The sequence below is a fragment of the Montipora capricornis genome, chromosome 3 (genome assembly GCF_036669925.1).
Source record: "Montipora capricornis isolate CH-2021 chromosome 3, ASM3666992v2, whole genome shotgun sequence".
NCBI classification, from domain to species: Eukaryota; Metazoa; Cnidaria; class Anthozoa; order Scleractinia; family Acroporidae; genus Montipora; species Montipora capricornis.
The window spans coordinates 7,524,514-7,544,674 of record NC_090885.1 but is presented as its reverse complement, the minus strand read 5'-3'; the positions used below and the strand labels follow the sequence as shown (position 1 = coordinate 7,544,674).

Sequence of the window (20,161 nt, the reverse complement as noted above, 5' to 3'; positions counted from 1 at the left end):
GACTAAACAGATTTTACTCTGTTTTACAACAGACCATTTTGCTCATCAACCGCCAGCATCCTAGGCCACCTGAGGGGACAGTGAGTTAAGCCAGTACTGGGTGAGTGCAATTTATGGTTTTTGAAAAGTTGTTTAGGAATGCTAGAATTTCTTCTCAATAAGTGTTGTAAAGAAGTCATGGGATTACATGTTCACAACATGAATAATAATTAGACTCATGTTAGGCTTACACTGCTCTGCTCTTAAGGATGGTGCCTATAGGACTAATTATGGGAAGTTTAACATTCGTTTCAAGGGGGCGGTTCTTTGGAATAATATTGAGGCATCTTTAAAAATTCTTCGCTTTCACAAATTTAAGTGTTGCCTTAAAAAGTCTCTTATTGCATCATATTAATTATCTTATTTATACTTCCTCTTTACTCCAGTCCATTTAAAGCGACTTCTTTTAAGTTTTTTTTTTTCTTTTTTTTTCTGTTGTCGTACTCTTTGTTTGCCTATCATTATATTTGCGCCTCCCTGAATCGACTTTTTTCCTTTAGACGGAAAGTTATTTATCCTGCCTCCTAGCTAGATTAGCTTCTTAGTTATTTTCTACGGGGCATTGTACCTTCTTAAGTCGATATCTATTACTTATTTCGTGTATCCCTATTTACGTGTGGTACAAGTAAACTTGTTGTTGTTGTTTCTGTGAAATCAAATAACACAAATACTGAATGCTTAAGACTTGGAGGAGTGATTCCCCAGTTTTGCAATGCATGTCTTAAAGTTCTGTACACAAATTCATCCATCATCACACAAGCATCATATGCTGAGATGTTGTTGTAAACTTGATGCTACACCTCCTACTCCCATGTCCCTACAACAGTGCAAACCCATTAAATTAACAAGACCTTTATCACCAATAGAACTTTTTCACTTGACTGTACATTTTCTTTTCCCAATACAGATCATGTGATAGTACTCAGGGGATTTGATCCTTTGTTTTGTTCATTAAAACGAGTGCATGCAAGCATGAATATGACTGCATGCACTCTTTTTTAATGAACAAAACAAAGGACCAAACCTCCTGATTATTATCACATGATCTGTAATGGAAAAACAAAACATACAAGAGAAAAAGGTCTATTGTTTTAAGCATCTTGAACCGGTTATCTCTCTTTAACTGAAAGAAACTTGGTGAGGTATACTTTTTCAAAACAAAGATGGTGGACTATGTTTGAAACTGCAGATTTTAGGTCCCTAAAACATAGGGAAAAATGTGCATCCAAGACCAATACTTTCTTTTTATTATATGGCTTGTGTTTGCAGCCGATATAACACGCGCTCTGATTGGCTAATTGTAACTGACTTGTAGGGCATTATTTCGCTCTTATTAACCGTGCAGGAGGTCTGTAGGGGAGAATCTTGACCGAGGTCGTGAGTACAGACCGACCGCAGTGAGGTCTGCACCCACGACCGAGGCCAAGATTCTCCCATAAAGACTGACTAAGCTAGGTTAATAAGATGTTTATTATATGGCAAACAAGAACAATTTAATTCGTTTAATGTAACTGGTTTGTACTAACTGACATTTTGCTCGCGAACGGCGTTGAGTGGCGATGAGCTGAACTTAATTCTATCAAAGTTTGCTCGTCATCCTCTCTTTAATTGTCATCATGCTGTTTGGCACTCCCATAAATAAATATTGTTAGAAGAAAATACTCAATATTTTTGCATTTTACTTTGCATCTTTTTGTCGTTCCCAGTCCCCGTGGGCATTACCGGAGATTATTATATGGCTCTGTCTCACAAGGACTGGGAACTACCAAGTTCAGGAATTTGATTGGCTGAAATCGATATTGACTGCGGTCTAGATTTTCCCATCTAGACCGGCATCTAGACCGGTAACGTTTTGAGGTGAAAAGATGCAAAGTAAAATGCAAAAATATTGAGTATTTTCTTCTAACAATATTTATTTATGGGAGTGCCAAACAGCATGATGACAATTAAAGAGAGGATGACGAGCAAACTTTGATAGAATTAAGTTCAGCTCATCGCCACTCATCGCCGTTCTCATTCAAAATGTCAGTTAGTACATACCAGTTACATTAAACTAATTAAATTTTTCTAGTTTGCCATATAATAAAACTCTTATTAAACTATCTTAGTCAGTCTGTATGGGAGAATCTTGACCTCGGTCGTGTGTACAGACCTCACTGCGTTCGGTCTGTACTCACGACCTCGGTCAAGATTCTCCCATACAGACCTCCTGCTCGGTTAATAAGAGCTAAGTACGACCCTCGCGCTCGGTTAGTAAGAAATTAGGATGGGTAAGCCTGGCTTTTTCCAGCCATTAACCCATTGACCCTCAGGAGTGACACTTAATAGATTATACTCTGCCTAACGCCAGACGATTCTACTAACACTAACTCTAACCCTACATGTACATCAATGGGGGACGGCTCAGGAGTCAATGGGTTAAACTTAAAATTTGCTCAAGTCTAACAGAAATTGCCATTGGTCAGTGTAGAATAAGTCTTCCCACCCCAGGTATTTCATGTTAATTCTCACTCTGGATAACAGATAACAGGATAGCATTAAATGAATTTACCTGGAGCATCAACCTCTTGCTCGCCAGATGGATTAGCAGTAGCTTTTTCTTCTGGTTGCCCTGTTGAGACATCAGCAATTAATCAGATTTAAAATCCTGGTTTTTTTCCCCTTTAATTGATTGCAACTCTCACTAAAAGACTACCTCTCAAAAAGTAGGCACCTTATGATCATTTTAAACTTCCCATTAAACTAAATTACACAAAAATAAATTATGTGACTAAGTTGTAGGAAAAAGGAGAAGACATAACTACAAAAAGTTAAAACACTTCATTATTTGCCAAACAAGCAAGCAAACAGCAAGTTCACACACTTTTAATACTGAAATATGTATGTGTCTCCGTTCAGGACACAAACACCACAAACTATCTCTTCTACTCTTGACAGTAAGACTAAGGGTGTGTTCGATTGACCCTATTCCGGAATAAGAATACGTGGAGTGATGATTTAAAACGGTATGTCTGGCGCTTTTGAAGCAACAAGGATAATAAAGATATGTTTAAAATGACATTTTAGCCAGTGTTTGATAATTTTAATGTGAATCTGCGTAAAAACGATTCGGATTTCTAACTTCAATTCCATGTATTCCTGTTCCGGAATACTGTCACTCGAACGCGCCCTAAGTGTGTAGGCTTTTTCCTATCCCAGAAAGTTTTAGGACTACTGAAATACTTTAGTAAAGGAGATCGTAAATATCAAACCCAATAAATGATTGAATTTTTTAGGTAAGACATAGTGCTCAGGCCTAACAAGAGTCAAACGAATAAGTTCCTATAAACTAGTTGTTGCATTTGGACTGAAGTGCTGTGAGTGAGATGTGGAAGTATCCAGTTATATTTGCACAACTTTTAAAACTGCCAGTAGTATTTGAAAATACATTGAAACAATTCAATGATTTAAGACAAAAACGTTTGTTCTTAACTCAACCGCATAAAAGATGTCTTATAAATGAATGATGAACTCTTTTGCAAAATTTCTTTTTCCAAGTATTCACTTGAAATATTATTTCTCGCTAAGTGTAGCACCTTTTATGTTCAATTAAATGCTCAAAGGAAAGGAAACGAAAGGAAAGGAACTTTATTCAAGTGTTTAGTCGTTTTAGCGCTAAGAGCAACACGTGCTCTGATTGGCTAATTGTAACTGACTTGTAGGGCATTACCCGTACGAAAATTCTGGGCGAGACGCGGGCGAGATTCGGGCCATAAAAAGTCTCGCTGATGAGCGATACAGAGCCTGACGATAATCAGCCTGACAGGAGCGATAAAAATTGAACGATAAATGAGCGAGAATGGAGCGGGACATTTGTACTACTCTGACATTTGGACGATATTCTGAGCGATAAACGGGCGAGATTCAGGTCCATAAAAAAACAAAAATCACGCTAATGAACAATACATTTTTATGGGCGTGACGTTAGTTTATGGCTTATAATTTCGGGTGTTACGAAAACTAAGACCTAAGACCTGGTCTTAGCTTTCGTAATACGAAAACTACAACCCAGCTCTTAGTTTTCGTACGAAAACTAAGACCCTTTGTTAATAGCGGTAATTACGGCAAAGAAACCCGGGAAAACTTACCGCTACTCAAAGATTTGGGCGCTGTATGTTGTTTCCTCACACGATTAAGTTTAAACAGACACAACGCCATGAGAAGCTTGAATGTTGTGCGACCTTGCGCGACAGAAAAAAAAGTGGCATTTATTGGCACGGAAACTAAAGATAGGGTCTTTCGGAGAACGAGAAACTCTGTCTGTTACCCCTTTGGTTATAGCAAGAGTCCATGTTTTGGTTGTAACCACTAAAAATGTGATACACGCATTCTTCTGTCAGCACACATCTTCCAGTAAACGGATGCCCTTAGATGGTCAATTTCATTATGATGCCTGATAGGGGACTGAATAGTTTTACATGTAAGACATAAGTGATTTTCTGTAAGTTTCTCCGTATTTATCTGCCTCACAAGGTTACTTCTCAGCTTATTACAATGAGGATATGAAGTATCATCTGTCAGGGGTTGAGGGTACATCGCGCTATCCTGGTACTTTGACGCATTATTTATAAGAAACATTGAAATCAGTATAAACAGAAACAAAATAGGCCATAATTGAAACTATGCCTACTTTAATAGTGCCATTATAAATTATAAACTAGAAAATCCCCTGCCTGCCACTCCCCCCACCCCAATAGACAGTACCACTGTTTTTTGTTTGCGTGACTTACGGCGACATTGTGGACTTGTTTTGATACTGGAAGCAAAATAACAAATGTGTATCGACAAAATAATTCTTGTATCACATTTTTAGTGGTTACAACCAAAGGGTTAACAGACTGAGTTTATCCTTATTCGAAAGATACTATCTTTAGTTTCCGTGCCAATAAGTAAGCGAACGATCCTCGACCGAGACCAACTGCAGTAAACATGACCCTTGTCATCATTGCGTGGACAGTCATGTAAGACAGAAACATGTTTCAGTTTAAGGTAACTTAAATAAAAAGAATGTACCAGCTTTTAGCATAGAACGAAATGCGACTGAAGTCATTCAAAGTGTCCATAATAAGGTAGGCATGTTAGTAGCCAGGTTTCCACTGTGATCAGATAGCGAGGTCGTTTCTAGTTTCTCATTTATTTTAAATCTTCATACATTGTTTAAAATCTATTTCATAAAAGACAAAATTGTTTCCAGCAATGTTAATTAGAGCAAATAAATGCTGTTTTGATCTGGTTGATTACTGTCCTAAATGGGAAGAAAAAGCTCTGCATCTGTGTAGAGATTCAGATGTTTGGTGAAATACACAGTTACGTTAAACTGAAACGCGCGCCAAAAGCGGTTACAAATATTTAATTATCGATAGCCAAAACTCAAACATTGCTCTTCCCTATTAAAGGTTTTCCGTCCAGCGACAAGCAATTCCTATCATTAAAAAATTATTCTCCGTTTTGGGCAAGCAGGATAATGCTGTCTTGAGGTAGCTACATGTACATGTAGATTGCTTCTCCTGAACGTGCTAAGCTATTTGAACTTACCTCTCCGGATGCGGGTGGGTATCACGCTAAATGTATCACTTGGAAAAAATATCCAGCCATATACGTATTTTAGCTCAAAATTCAGAGCGGTAAAAAATGGTTTGCTCACTTTTTACCCGGGGACGGACTACACGTACAGAAATGCAGCAAATAATATAATACACTAGAACGACAGCCAGAGTTAAGTACAACTGATTTGCATTTTTGAGTACTCCCTGATCTATTTCTACTAATCTTTTCTTATCGAATAACAAGTAGGGAGCACTTATGTATCGAATAACAAGTGAGCAGCCTGAGTTTCGCCGATAATACAGCGTGACAAATGTCTCGTTACTGCGGCGTAAATGAATAAACTGGGGTTTCACTGTTTCTCGCTCACTCACGCCACACTATCGGCGATAATCGAACCAAACTAATGTCTGGCTCAGTCGCACAAGCGCGACAAAATGGTTGTCTCGCTTTGTCTCGCTCAGTTCTTGCCTTAAAAACAGCTTTATGGCCCGAATCGGGCCCGAATCTCGCTCATTCAGGCCACAAATTCTCGTACGGGTATTCTCCCGTAATGCCCACGGGCCGATTACGGCCTTGCAAAAACAAAGCAAAAGGTTATTAAAAAGCCATATAATAAACAACTTACTAACCTCACTTGCTCGTGACCTTACCGGGGAATATTGGCCCTTGGTCGTTTTTGTACGGACCTCGCTGCGCTCGGTCCGTACTGCCACGACCTCGGGCCAATATTCCCCAGTACTGCTCGAGCTAGCTCGGTTAGTAAGAAATTAGGATGGGTAAGCCTGGCTTTTTCCAGCCATTAACCCATTGACCCTTGGGAGTGAGACTTAATAGATTATACTCTGTCTAATGCCAGACGATTCTACTAACTCTAACTCTAACCCTACATGTACATCAATGGGGGACGGCTCAGGAGTCAATGGGTTAAATTTAAAATTTGCTCGAGTCTAAGAGAGATTGCAGTGTGGCCCAGTGGTTGGGGCGCTTGCCTTGAGATCCGGAGATCCCGGGTTCAAGACCCGCTCTAACCACTCGTCGAATTTGATCCTGGTAGTCCCTGGTTCAACTTCCCAGCTGCACTTGTAAATAGCCAACTGGTTTGCCTCCGGCCAGTTGGGATTCTTAACAGTTGTTGTTGTTGTGTTCTGTTGTTTCGTTGATTGTTTCATTGGCCCTGAAAAGCCCCTATGGGGAGCGGTCAATTAAGTATGTATTGTATTGTATTGCCATTGGTCAGTGTAGAACAAGTCTTCCCACCCCAGGTATTTCACGTTAATTCTCACTCTGGATAACAGATAACAGGATAGCATTAAATGAATTTACCTGGAGCATCAACCTCTTGCTCGCCAGATGGATTACCAGTAGCTTTTTCTTCTGGTTGCCCTGTTGAGACATCAGCAATTAATCAGATTTAAAATCCTGGTTTTTTTCCACTTTAATTGATACTCAGTCGATACTCCACAAGATTGAGCACAGTAATTGTTTTATTATTCAACACATTGATGACAAAGCACAATTTTCTATGTTTATTGGGGAAAAAAAGCTGGAAAAACTACCATTTTTCTCCACAACACACAAAATTACATACATCGCGGGATATATGTTGAGTACGCACGACAAATATTGAGCATGCTATGACCATATTTGGGCATTGTCCCAATGTGTTGAATAATAACTAGTGTTATATTGTGAACATCACCGGTGTAATGAAAGTGGTTGTCGAAGGTGGAGGGTAGCCGCTTTTTGTGCCACTGGCAGGGTTGGACACTTAATTATGTGAGCACTCGCCATTTGGGCGAGTGACCCTCAAAATGCACTCGCCTGGATCAGTTTTTACTCGCCCAAAAGTTTACCCACCCCCTCCCTCCCCCCCCCCCCATCCCCCAATCTCTCAAAGCAATTTAGTCATCTTTCATTTTTACTATTTAATACCATTGAAATTTACTTCAACACTGAAAGGCTATTAAAGTAAATAGGATGTCTGTTTTAGTTTCAACACGCACTGCCATACCGCCGATGGGTAGTGGGAGCAGCCAGCTGCGACCCAAAGATTGATCGCCAATCAGGACACTGCCCCAATACATGCCTTGCCATGTGTGGTTTGGCACAGATGAAACAGGAAGTCGGAATACCCCAGAATAGGCCTTACACGTGAAGACATCTGACCACCTAATTTCACCACCAAGCCTCATTTGTACAAAATTATTCACATCACTTGGATATGCAATACTGTTCGCACATGCGTTTTCTTTACAAGTTTGCTCCATTGGGGTTAATAGCTCATGCTCAAATTTACAAGTTTGAATTTTTGAATTTGAGGCTTGGTGGTGAAATTAGCTAGTTAGACGTCATCACGCATAAGGCCCATCACTTGGGTGTGTGTTCAGTTGCATTGTTGAACTTAATCCTTTGGTGGGAAGGGAAATCTTACTTATTTTGGTACAAGTCCAACAATCAGGGAGAATGGGGATTGAGATGGCAGTTCAAGAACCACCAATCACAAAAGAGAGGAACAAATAGGAAGAAGACCACTTTAATCTAAATTTAATCTAATTTAAACTATTTTTTGGCTTTTGGATTGTCACAGAATTATTCTGACTTGACAACAAATTAAATGACTTGAAATGAAATATAAATTAAAAAGCAAAGGTCTGGAATTATTTTTCTTTTTTGAGAATTCTTATTAGTATACAGTAAGCTTTATCACTTCTTGACTATTATAACTTTCAACAACCACATTTTATTAGCCATACCTGAAGTATCATGGCTTTTTATTTCTTCATTAGGGGAGTGAACACTTGCCTCTTGTTCTGCTAGAGATTTACACACAGTTTGTAAGGAAAGGAAACATAATTTAAATATACATGTAGCAATTCATATGACAAGGTGGCTCATCTCATTTTTGTACAGTAAAGAAATATCTTGTTTAAGCCTTGATGTGCAAGACGTAGTTAACTACCGAAGCCCACTCTTCCATGCTCAGTACTTGGATGGATGCCTATTACCCTATTAAAACAAAATGTTGCTGGCACAGGAAAAGTCAAGATTTTTTACAGATTAGACAGACTTCTCAAATCTTAAAAAAACTCTCCTGGGAGTGACACTTGACAGATTTTACTCTGTCTAATGACAGACGAGTTTACTAGTCAACTGGACGCGCCCTAGGGTGCCCAAGAGGTCAGTGGGTTGACTCAGTAGGGTGAGTGCAATTGGTGGTTTTTAAAAGGTTGTTTATTAGGCATGCCCATAAAAATTTCAGCTTTTTGGATAAATTTGGTCTTCTTTCGAAACAGCATTGATCAGTTGTCACCCCTTGTGCTCAATGGCCAATTGCGAAAAAATGAATTGGGTTCTAAAAATCAAAGGCGGGTCTAAAACACAGATCACATTCCACAGGTCAAGACTAGATGTCCCTACTCCACTGATGAACAACTAAAGCCAAAAGTTTCCCCAAGACCTGAAACATCGTTTTTGTAGAGTGATCAGGGCTAGGAGATACTTTAGATATTGTTTATTTATCTGTAGCACTGTGACATGTACACTGACCTGTGACCCATGACCTGTGATTTATAGACTCGTCGAAAAATCAAACCCACAATGCAGCTTAATTCACCAAATATTTCATTCGTAACAAAGTATGGACAAGGCTCTCGTTCCTCACTGAGTCCCGCTATTCTAACGACAGAAAATCTGGATGTCTGTCTGAATGTCGGAGGATGACTTGACTTTTTGCCTTTCGAAAATGATTGGAGCTCCAAGAAGACAAGACCACTCCAGCTTCTGGCTGTCCTCTTCACTTGTCACTAGTTTATGCAGCTGGGTGTCTCCTTGGAACTCTAATTTCAGTGGAAGTTTCTCAGACCCAACAAAACAATAAACCTTCAAGTTCGAAGTAAGTTCTTCTTTTTCTGGAGCTTCAAAACCAAGAATGAACATTAAATCGTTCCATTTGGAAGGTTCGGCATTACTATTGATAATAGGACCCACTTCCAGAAAAGAGAAAGGACCATACGTCTTTACGATTGAATTCAAATCGACTTGAGGCAAGTATTCTCCAAAGTGATCTTTTGAAAAGCGATTCAATTGAGCTGGTTTGTTGAAGTCTCCATTGATCATGACACCAGACCAAGATACAAAATACGCCACATCCCTGCCGTCTATTTTGACCAAGACAGAACAGGCCATTCCTTCAGTTTGGTAGATACCTTGAATCTTCTCCTTCCTCACGCTATAAACAGCCTTGAATGGATCAACGACGTCTTTCGAATAACTCGAACTCTTACCAGCCAGGGACCAAGAGCTCCCAATATTCGCCATCATGAGTCAGAGACTGAAGAGACAACACATGGGAATGGAGGCTTACAGTTTTTGTTCATCTGTCCCCTTAGTTTAGCGTTGTGTATCAGGAGACCAAGCATAAACGAGACGAATTCTAAACACAGATGAAGTTGTATTTCCGCCATGAGCGATCTCTACGTACAACCGTCATATCCCGGATGAGGGACCGAGAGGGGTCTCGGGGCTAGTTCCCAACATCTCCCCCTTATGGAAGAAAAAAATGTATACAACAACAACAACATAACAAACAAATACAGCAATGAGCGCTGTAAAAGGTGTAAGAGAATGAAAAATTGGTAGTCCATGTAGACCACTAGGTCAGTTCATAGTCTTTTAATCTCAAAGGAGGTTTGATGATCCTCGTTCTTGTTCTTGTGTTCCCAAGAGTGGGTGCCTGAGGGTTGTCTTGGCTAGGTAGAGTTGCAAGCTTCTCAGGTCCATTGCGTGGGTGAGGTGTGAGTCTGCGCAGGAGGTTGATTATTGGCAACAGTTTCTTCTGCTTGCGGCCTTTGGAGAGGGTACTGTTGTCCAGTGGTGGTTCCTGGTGCGATAGAAATGATTAAATTATTATTATTATTTTATTAAGTGTCAAGCAAGGATTGCGAATCTTGGAGCCCTGTGGCACTTGCCTTCAGGAAAAGGGACTTTACATCGGCAGAACTTTGGCTTCAGCAAGAGGAACTAGCCTTGTGCCTGTGCAAAATCTGAACACGTCTGATTAAACACAGACCCTTGGTGCTCAAACTGTTGTAGCTGCGGCCAAAGCGGTAAGTAGTGTTACAGAGTTGGAATTGCCTCAATTAGATTCAGAGAGCACCACAAGTGAACGTCACCGAAACCACCCAGAGGAAGAGTCAAGGAAACATTACCAGGTCCATTGAAAGAACTGTGGGAGCGTAGCGAAGAACAGTTGATGGAGGAGGAAAGCCATGCAGTTGCTAAGTTGTTGCAACGACACAAGGACGTATTTTCCTTATCAGAACAGGACCTTGCAGAACCAAATTGATAAAACACCACATCGATACGGGCGACGCAAGATCCATTAAACAGCAACCTCGACGTGCATCACCATCGAAGCATGCAGAGATTGAAGAGGAGGACTTATTGCAACGAGACATCATCAAAAAGTCAAACAGCTCGTGGTCGTCCCCTGTAGTGTTGACGAAGAAGGATGGCCCTCAAAGATTGTGTGTAGACTATAGGCAGGTCAATGCAGTGACCATTAAAGATGCTTATCCACTCCCACATATTGATGACTCTCTGAGTGCCCTCTCAGGAGCAAAGTGGTTCTCCATGTTGGACCTAGCTTCTGAGTATTGGCAAGTCCCAATGGACCCAGCTAGCAGGGAAAAGCTGCTTTTGTAACCATCTCTGGTCTCTATGAGTGGAACGTCATGCCCCTTTGGCCTTACCTCGTCACCAAGTACTTTTGAGCGATCAAATGGAATTGATTTTAGCAGGACTGAGGTTTGAAACCTGCTTGGTATACTTAGACGACACCATTGGGTATGTAAAAACTTTTCTGAAAGAACTGAAGCTTTTGGACGTAGTCTTCGTGCGATTTGAATCTGCTGGACTTAAGCTGAAACCTAGCAAATGTGTGCTATTCCTGAGTAGTGTTGCATACTTGGGCCACATCGTGTCTGAAAGAAGTATTGAGACAAATCCTGCTAAGGGTGATCGGGCATGTGAGTCGCTGGTGCCAGAGAATGCCACGGAAGTTACGGGCTTCCTAGGACTTGCTAGTTATTATCAATGTTTTGTTCCCACCTTTGCTCAAGTGGCCACACCTGTTCACAGGCTAACCGAAGCTGAAATTGACTTTGTTTGGACGCCAGAGTGCCAGTCGGCATTTGACATGTTGAAGAACCTGCTGTCTACTGCTCCTGTAGCAGTGGAGTTTGTACTTGACTTGGATGCCAGTAATCATGGAATCGGAGCTGTCTTAAGTCAGTTGAAGGACGGAGTGGAATATTCCGTTGCTTATACCAGCAGAATGTTGACTAAAGCAGAAAGGAATTATTGTGTGACACGGAAGGAGCTACTTGCTGTTGTGGAGTCTGTAAAGCATTTTCATTATTACTTACATGGCCAGAAGTTTCGCATCAGAACTGACCATGCACCCCTCTGCTCGGTGCTGAAAGTTAAAGAGCTAGAGGCACAATTGGCAAGGTGGATAGAGTTTCTGAGTCCATTTGAGTATGAGATTCAATATCGGGAAGGCCAACGGCATACCAATGCAGATGCCATGTTACAAAGACCTTGCAGGCTGTAAGTGGTGTAAAGAGTGGAAGAAAGCTGAACAACTGATCAGCGTCGCTGTAAATAATGAGATTTCGATTTCCAAGACAGATGAGCTTTCTGAAGAGGAAGCGGATAGTCCTCACATTGAGAAGAGTGACGCAGAACCATCTTCAGTTACTGGTGAGCATTGCCTGCCAAACGATCTACTTAGTCCCAGCTCCAACACCATCAAGTTAGAACCCACCTGGACCTGGGAATATCTTCGTCTTCAACAGGCAACAGATCCAAGTCTGTTAAGGAACAAAGTCCTGGCAGACCAAAGTGGGAAGATGTATCCCCATATGATCAGGTTGTCAAGTCACTCTGGGCCCAGTGGGAACAAGTGGAAATCCATGATCGAGTACTGTGTAGGAGATGGGAGGAAGGAGGTGGTGACAGAAAGACGTACCAGATTATACTGCCACGGAATTTGCAAGAGACTGCACTTAGGGTGCATCATAAGACATAACCACACAACTGCCAGCCATCAGGGGGTGAGCAAGACACTTGCATCCATGAAAGCACATTATTGCTGGTCAGGGTTTACTTCACATGTCAAGAAATGGGTCAGGATTTGTCAGGAGTGTGGTGCTAAGAAGAGCTGGGGGAAGAAATGGCGATCTCCGTTACAGCAGTACATAGTTTGTACACCAATGGAAGGGTTCGCAATGGACATATTAGGGCCCTTGCCTCTGACTCCTCATGGGAATAGATATGTGCTTGTTGTAACTGACTACGTTACAAAGTGGACGGAGAGTATACCCAACCAAGAAGTTGCAACAGTAGCTGAATCGCTGGTTTCCGAGTTTGTGTGTCGATTTGGAGTACCTCATGAACTGCACAGTGATCACGGGACCAGCTTTGAGTCCAAAGTTATGGCCGAGGTATACAAACCCTTGGACAATGAAAAAACCAGAACACCCCCCTCCCCTCCACCCACAGTCAGATGGCCAGGTGGAGCGCTATAACCGCACGTTAAACTTCAAGGAAGCCAAGAGGATTGGGACCTCCAACTTCAAACCCGTATGATGGCTTATAGAAGTTCAGTCCATGAATGCACTTGTGAAACCCCAAAAAATGCTGATGCTAGGCTGGGAGATTGAGGTGCCTTTGGATGTGATTCTGGTGTATTCTGTCTTAAAGCATTTAAAGGTCCTTGATGAAAAGAGGTTAACAATAACAGAGACACTTAACCCATTGACTCCCAGGGGTTCCCATTGACAAGTAAAATCATCTGGCATTAGACTGAGTAAAATACTGGCCGGTTTAGGCCGGTTTGGACGTCAAAGGGTTAACACACCTTACTAGTGATAAGATCAGATTCAGACACGTCATAAATAGTTGAAGAAGGCAAAAGACATGAATGGTAGATCCATCCAGCAACCTACAAGAATTGTGAAGAAGGCAGAATGAACATCAATGTTTAAGATCAATAACTAGTACAGATAGACCCTGGATAACTGAAAGGCTAAAGTCATCCATTAAAAAGATGCAAGAGGCTTTCATTAAATATGGCAAGGACTCTAACAGCTATAAGATGTGGAGAAATAATGTCCAGAAAGAGGTTGAAGTCTGCTAAACGTTCTTACTTTATTCTTACGAATAAAGTTGATGATCTTTAGCTTGATAATTTGTCTAGTAGGAATTGGTGGATCCATTTTAAACACTTGTCTGGAAAGGACATTACGCAAGATTGGCAATATCAATTCCTGGATCAGAACTGCCCAGATATGCTCTCCCGTTCAAATAAGGAGAACAATTTTTTTATCAGTTTGATAGATCACTTTACACCCCTGGAGCCTCCACCCCTGGTCCCTCAGGAAGTTCCCCCTGAATTCCAGGTATCTGAGTGGGAAGCTTTTCAGGCCCTCTCAGCTGTGAAGATCGGAAAGGCTATTGGTCCTGACTGCATCCCGAACAGAGTACTAAAGGACTTTGCTCAAGAACTGGCACCAGTTGTCAAGGATATTTACAATACATCCCACCCTGACGGAGGGTTATTTTCCTGACGCTCTGAAGGCCTCACTGTTGAATCCAATTCCTAAAATTTCTCCTCCGCAGCAGATAGAAACAGATTGCGACCGATCACTCTAACGTGCACTCTTGCTAAGGTGCTTGAAGGATTTACGGAGGATCGCTTGATCACATAAGTGTCTCCTCTGATTGACCCACGTCAATTTGCACGTGCTGGGCATTCCACCACCAACGTGTTAGTGTACATGTATTTGCTTCAGGCGGTGTATGAAGCAGTGGATACAGGGAACTGTGGTGCTAGACTGTTTTTCGCTGACTACTCTAAAGGTTTTGATATGATTGATCATATGGTTCTAATTGAGGAGCTAAGGAGGATGCATGTGCATCCTGTCCTAGTAAACTGGATAACAGCATTTCTGTGTAACAGGACTCAGGCTGTGGGGATCGAAAACGTTATATCTGAGTGGAAAACTCCCAAGGCACCAAGCTCGGAGCCATCTTGTTTACGATCATGACAAATAATTTATTGCGCTCATGGTATCTTAGAATGAAGTTTGTTGATGATACAACAGCCCTTGAGATAATTTCCAGGAATAGTGTCAGTTTACTTAACCTTGCTACAAATGATATTTATGCCCTTTCTGAAGATCATAGAATGAAACTGAATCCCACTAAATGCAAGGAAATGCTAACTAATTTTATGAGCAATCATAATCTTATTGTGAATCCTATTGTAATTGGTGGTAATCCAATAGCCCATTTCCGAGTTGCTGCATGCCTCAGTTTCAAAGCGAGTCCTGGTGCACAACCCACTTCGAAACCGAAACAAACAGCAACTCGGAAATGGCCCATTGAGAGAGTCCTGACATATAAGTTATTAGGTGTTAATTTAAGTAATGACCTGAAATGGAACTATCATGTAGAACATATTGTGAAAAAGGGAGACAAGAGACTTTACTCTCTAAGGGTCCTTAAGCAATGTGGCGCGCCTCCAGCTTCATTAACAAAAGTTTATACAACTGTTGTTTGTTTTATCCTAGAATACGCTGCACCCGTGTGGCAAAATATACCAGATCCTTTCTATCCTATAAGATAGAGAGCATTCAGAAAAGGGCTATGCGCATCATTTTCCGTTAATGAATTACAATGAAGCGTTAATTGCACTCAATCTAACAACATTTGAGAGGCGCACCCATCTGTGCCAGGTTTATATATATTGGTATATATGAGAACCACCCCTTGCACTTTATACTCCCCAAACGGGAGGAGTTTGTTCACAATTACAATCTCAGATCTGGCGTTAGTCATATCATGCGTCCTTCTTGTAGAACAAGGCGCACGCAAGAGTTTGTCACCTATAAGTACATTAAGTAGCTTCTATTGATTTATTCTTAATATAGTTGTAGTAATTATATTTTAGGTATATAATATTGTATATAGCTCAGTAATTAAGCCTTATACTGTCTATATTGCTGCACTGAGTCTTAAATAAACTTTACTTTAAATAAAAAAATAAAATGTAGCTAAAAATAGCTGAAAATAAGTTTACAACTTAATCCGAACTCTCTGTAATGGGCTGTAGGTATATTTATTTCTTCAGATATTGTCAGAGTATTTCTGTCTGAATGCACTTTTTCTGTGTGTTCTTTTGCTTATGAATAATTAATTACAAAAATTATTGCAGGTGCGGGGAAACAAACATCACCATGCGGTAGCCATTTTTAGGGGAAGCACAACACCAATGATTTCTGCATTTTCACCAAATTTTCTGATTCTTCCATGCCCATAAATATTCCAGATTCTTGGTGGACAAAACACTGACCCCCAGCTCATGGACTACCCTGATGGACTAACCAAATGGACAACCCTGAAAATACTATTTCAAATGAGTACTGTTTGTCTATTTGTAAGCAGTGTCTCAAATCATGCTTACTTAAGCCTAAACATCCATTTTAAACTGCGTTGATCAACAGTATTTAATTCTAAGCACCCATTTTAAATAGGTTAGCTTTCGATAAATGGACGATTACTTCACACAAGTGAAGTAAAACCGGTGCAATTTCTGGATTTAGTTGCATGTGGCCGTGCGGACAAAAAATAAACAAGGTATGTGCAATGTACTTATAAATCAATTCAGTTCTTTAAATAGCATTCATTTGAAATGGTATTTTTACAAGTTAGTCCATTTTAGGGTTAAGGACATTGGGGTAGTTTTGTCCACCACCTTCTCTTGCAACAGTGTTTGTTAGAGTTGTCATCCCTCACTCATGCTCTTGTAAAATTACGAAAGAATGAATTAGGTATCTAAATATCAAAGGCAGGTCTAAAACACAGGTCACATTCCACAGGTTAAGACTAGATTTCCTGCTCCAGTGATGAACAGCTAAGCCAAAAGTTTCCCCAAGACCTGAAACAATGCTTCTGGTATTGTTTATTTATCTGTAGCACCGAGACATGCACACTGACCTGTGACCCATGAACTGTGATTTAGCCCCAACGAAAAATCAAACCCAACTAAACTCACCAAATATTTCATTCGTAACAAAATATGGACAAAGTTCTTGTTCCTGACTGAGTCCCAGTATTCCCACAACAGACCATACGCCAATGTTGCTGGATGACTTGGACCGTTTGTTTTTGACAATAATGGGGGCTCCAAGCACAGAAGACCACTCCAGCTTTTGCCTGTCCTCTCCACTAAATGTCACTGGTTTATGCAGCTTAGTGTCTTCTTGGAACTCTAATTTTAGTAGAAGTTTCTCAGACCCAACAAAGCAATAAGCCTCCAAGTCCGAAGTAAGTTCTTCTTTTTCTGGAGCTTTAAAAGCAAGAACGACCAATGAATCGTTCCGTTTTGAAGATGGGGCATTACTAGTACTATTGATAATAGGACCCACTGGAAGAAACGAGAAACGGCCAAACGTCGCGACGGTTGAATCCGAATCGACTTGAAGCGAGTATTTTCCAAAGTGACTTGAAAACCGATTCACTTGAGCTGGTTTGTTGAAGTCTTTAGTTACACCAGACCAAGTCACAAAACACACCACTTCCCCGTGGTCTTTAATTTTGACCAAGACAGAACAGGCCATTCCTTCAGTTTGGTAGATACCTTGTCTCTTCTCCTTCCTCACGCCATAAAGAGCCTTGTACGGCGGATCGTCGTCTTTGGAATAGATCGAACTTTCACCAGCCAGAGACCAAGAGCTCCCATTGCTCATGTTATTCGCCATTATTATCAATATACGAGGCCAAATAGAAAATCGGCCTCTTCAAAACACACGCTCACCGGGCCGCAAAAGACTGAGTCTGACTGACAGCGGGCTGCTGATGCATTATCAGCCCTACAGCTGATTGGTTCTTGCTTCAACTTTGCGATTCACCGGCGAAAAGTGTTTTTAACAACAACAACAAGAACAACAACTTTATTTAGCTAAATACAATAATTAATGTATGGCTTGCCCCGCAAATAGCTAGAGAAAGCTAATCAAGGCGGGGCAAGTCAATTACAAGAACACACCTATAAAAGACAATAAGGTTACACAAAAACACTAGTTTAACAAATTAAAGATACTGATTACAAAAGGATTGATTGTTGACAAATATGTAGTAACTAATAATTAAATAATTATGCTGCGAAACAGGTGACTTTTTTACGCAGTTTTTGATGTGGAAAGTTTGTTGCCACCGGGTACAAAAAGTTACTGTAATGTGCGGAAAGGAGGATTCCAAGGTTTCCGTTCATGTGTGAATTGCCTTGTACCAGGTGGCAGGGAAATGGCAATATTGTTCAGCGTGAAGGTTATTTTTTTCTGCTTTACTCCTTACGATCGGCACCTCTACATGAATGATTAATGATTCGATCAGATGTGAATTGAATTTTGAATGTGATTGTGTCATTGGGAAAGTAAGCCTAGTATCAAATATTTTAAATAGCTGCTTTTAAGGTCATTAATATTCCCTTTTCTGGTGAATGTCTAAGTTATTATACTTTTTAGCCGTCACAACTCAACGATCCTTGCGTTCAAGTAGTTACCAGGCCAAGTTATGGATTTGCAATTAATTTGAGTTTAAAATCAAAATCAAAATCCATGTTAGTTAACACAATGTTTGGTATATAGATATCTATAGATTCAAGTTCGTGACTGTTTTTCAAATTTTTTTTTTTAAGACTATTGTTTTCTGGAAGCATTAATGATGTAATTTTGGTTTTAGGGGACTGTCATGTGTTGTTGGATCAAGGAAATTCTGTTTTGAGTCAAGTATGGTTGACAGTAGATAGTTGTTCCTTTATTGCCTTGAACTTTTTTTGGTTACATCCCACATGTTTGTTCTTTTCTGAGATGGCAAAATTTATTAATGTATTACGTGATTTGGAACTGCAGCTAGAAACAGTGTCCCACGCATAAGGTCTCATTGGGTTTGATGGCAGTAAAATAATTCGGTAAAAAATATGTTTAAAGTTTTTATCATAACTTCTCATGTTGGTCCTGCGGGACTTCAAACATGCTCTACCATTTTGCACAAGGAACTTGTCAATCAACTGTTACCTTTTGGTGTATTTGCAATATGATCTTTGGATAGCAATTGATTTATTTTTGTTATTCCTTATGTGTAGATATCCTATGTCTGTCACATAGTTAGTTTTAAGCTTTTATTGTAAGTACTGTAGAGCTGTCAGGTAACTCAGATGGAAATTTGACAGACCTTAGCTGTAATTCAAATTACTACTACAGTTTTGGTCGTTAGTGGAACATAGTATTTTATTGGGACATTTCTTAGTGAGTGATTAACCCATTGACTCCTGGGGATTCCCCATTGACAAGTAAAATCGTCTGGTGTGACAGAGTAAATGCTAAGTATGGCCGGTTTAGGGGTGAAAGGGTTAAATTAATTAAAGTGCTATTATTAGTTTGACTTTCTTTTTCTTCATTTGAACCAAAACAAGTGATTAATCATCACCTCCACCATGCCTTGCTTTGCGTTGCTTTGGCTTTTAGAACAAAGTATCAAAGTTGAAGCTGGTGACTCGAGGAGTGAACTATAAAGACTATAATGGTATTTGAGTATTATTGTAGAACAAATTTGCCTATCTCGTTAAAGTCATTAAATCAATGGGAATCCAAACATGAGGATGCAGTTTGCTAAGGAGGGGTTTTCCCTGACAACCCTTAAAGGTAACAGAACCTTGTTTTGATGATGACTGGCAAATAACTTTTACTTATGAATTATTCATAAGTAAAAGTTATTTGCTCGTGTACCAAATTGTCTTACAGTTCCAGTCATTCCAGCTGTTTGGTCTCAGCATCATATTAAGCAGTATAAATCCACAATTTTTTCTCCAAAAAGGGACAAAAAGAAGCCCTGTCATTTTCGTAAGGGAGTCCCCCTTGAGGCAGTTTGTTTACTTACTGGTATTTATGATCTGGTTTGTATTTGCGAAACATGGCTTAATGATACGGTGTTAAGCAGCGAACTACTTCCAGGCTATTCAATTTTTCGCCGAGATAGGGCTTGCAAGACTGGTGGTAGTGTCCTCATTGCTGTTAAATCAGATCTGCAATCCATACGCCGTAAAGATCTTGAAAGAGACTACACCGAAATGGTGGCGGTTGAAATATTTACACGCAGCAAATCACTTATCCTTTACACGTTTTATCGGCCCCCAGAGGAGCAACCCTGAATCTAGCTGTGTGTTAGTAGTTTGCGATTTTTCAACATTCCCGCCTTGGACTGGACGGATTCATCTTCTGCTGTTAATATTGGAGGAAATGCACTGGTAACAATTTTTGCGACTTAATGGGAGACAACTTCCTATTTCAGTTCGTTTACGGTCCAACCCGTATTGCTGGAAACAAACTTGATTTTGCTCAATTGTCCTGAAGTAATCGAAGGTGTTTCCACCACACACAGCCCGGGAGTTAGCGAATTTCCGTCAGATCAT

At 40.4% G+C, this 20,161-nt stretch overlaps 1 protein-coding gene across 1 annotated transcript in view; it reads right to left on the bottom strand.

Annotated features, from left to right (window-relative positions):
- Positions 1-17,490, bottom strand: part of LOC138039795 (uncharacterized) — a 51,017-nt gene extending 33,527 nt beyond the window's left edge. Inside the window, exons 1-4 of the mRNA XM_068885638.1 lie at positions 16,745-17,490; positions 8,379-8,438; positions 6,949-7,008; positions 2,591-2,650 (exon numbers count right to left, since the gene is read on the bottom strand). Of these exons, the coding sequence (XP_068741739.1) occupies positions 2,591-2,650; positions 6,949-7,008; positions 8,379-8,438; positions 16,745-17,450 (886 nt within the window). The 5' untranslated portion in view covers positions 17,451-17,490. The remainder of the gene's footprint in view (positions 1-2,590; positions 2,651-6,948; positions 7,009-8,378; positions 8,439-16,744) is intronic.
- Positions 17,491-20,161: the final 2,671 nt, after the last annotated feature.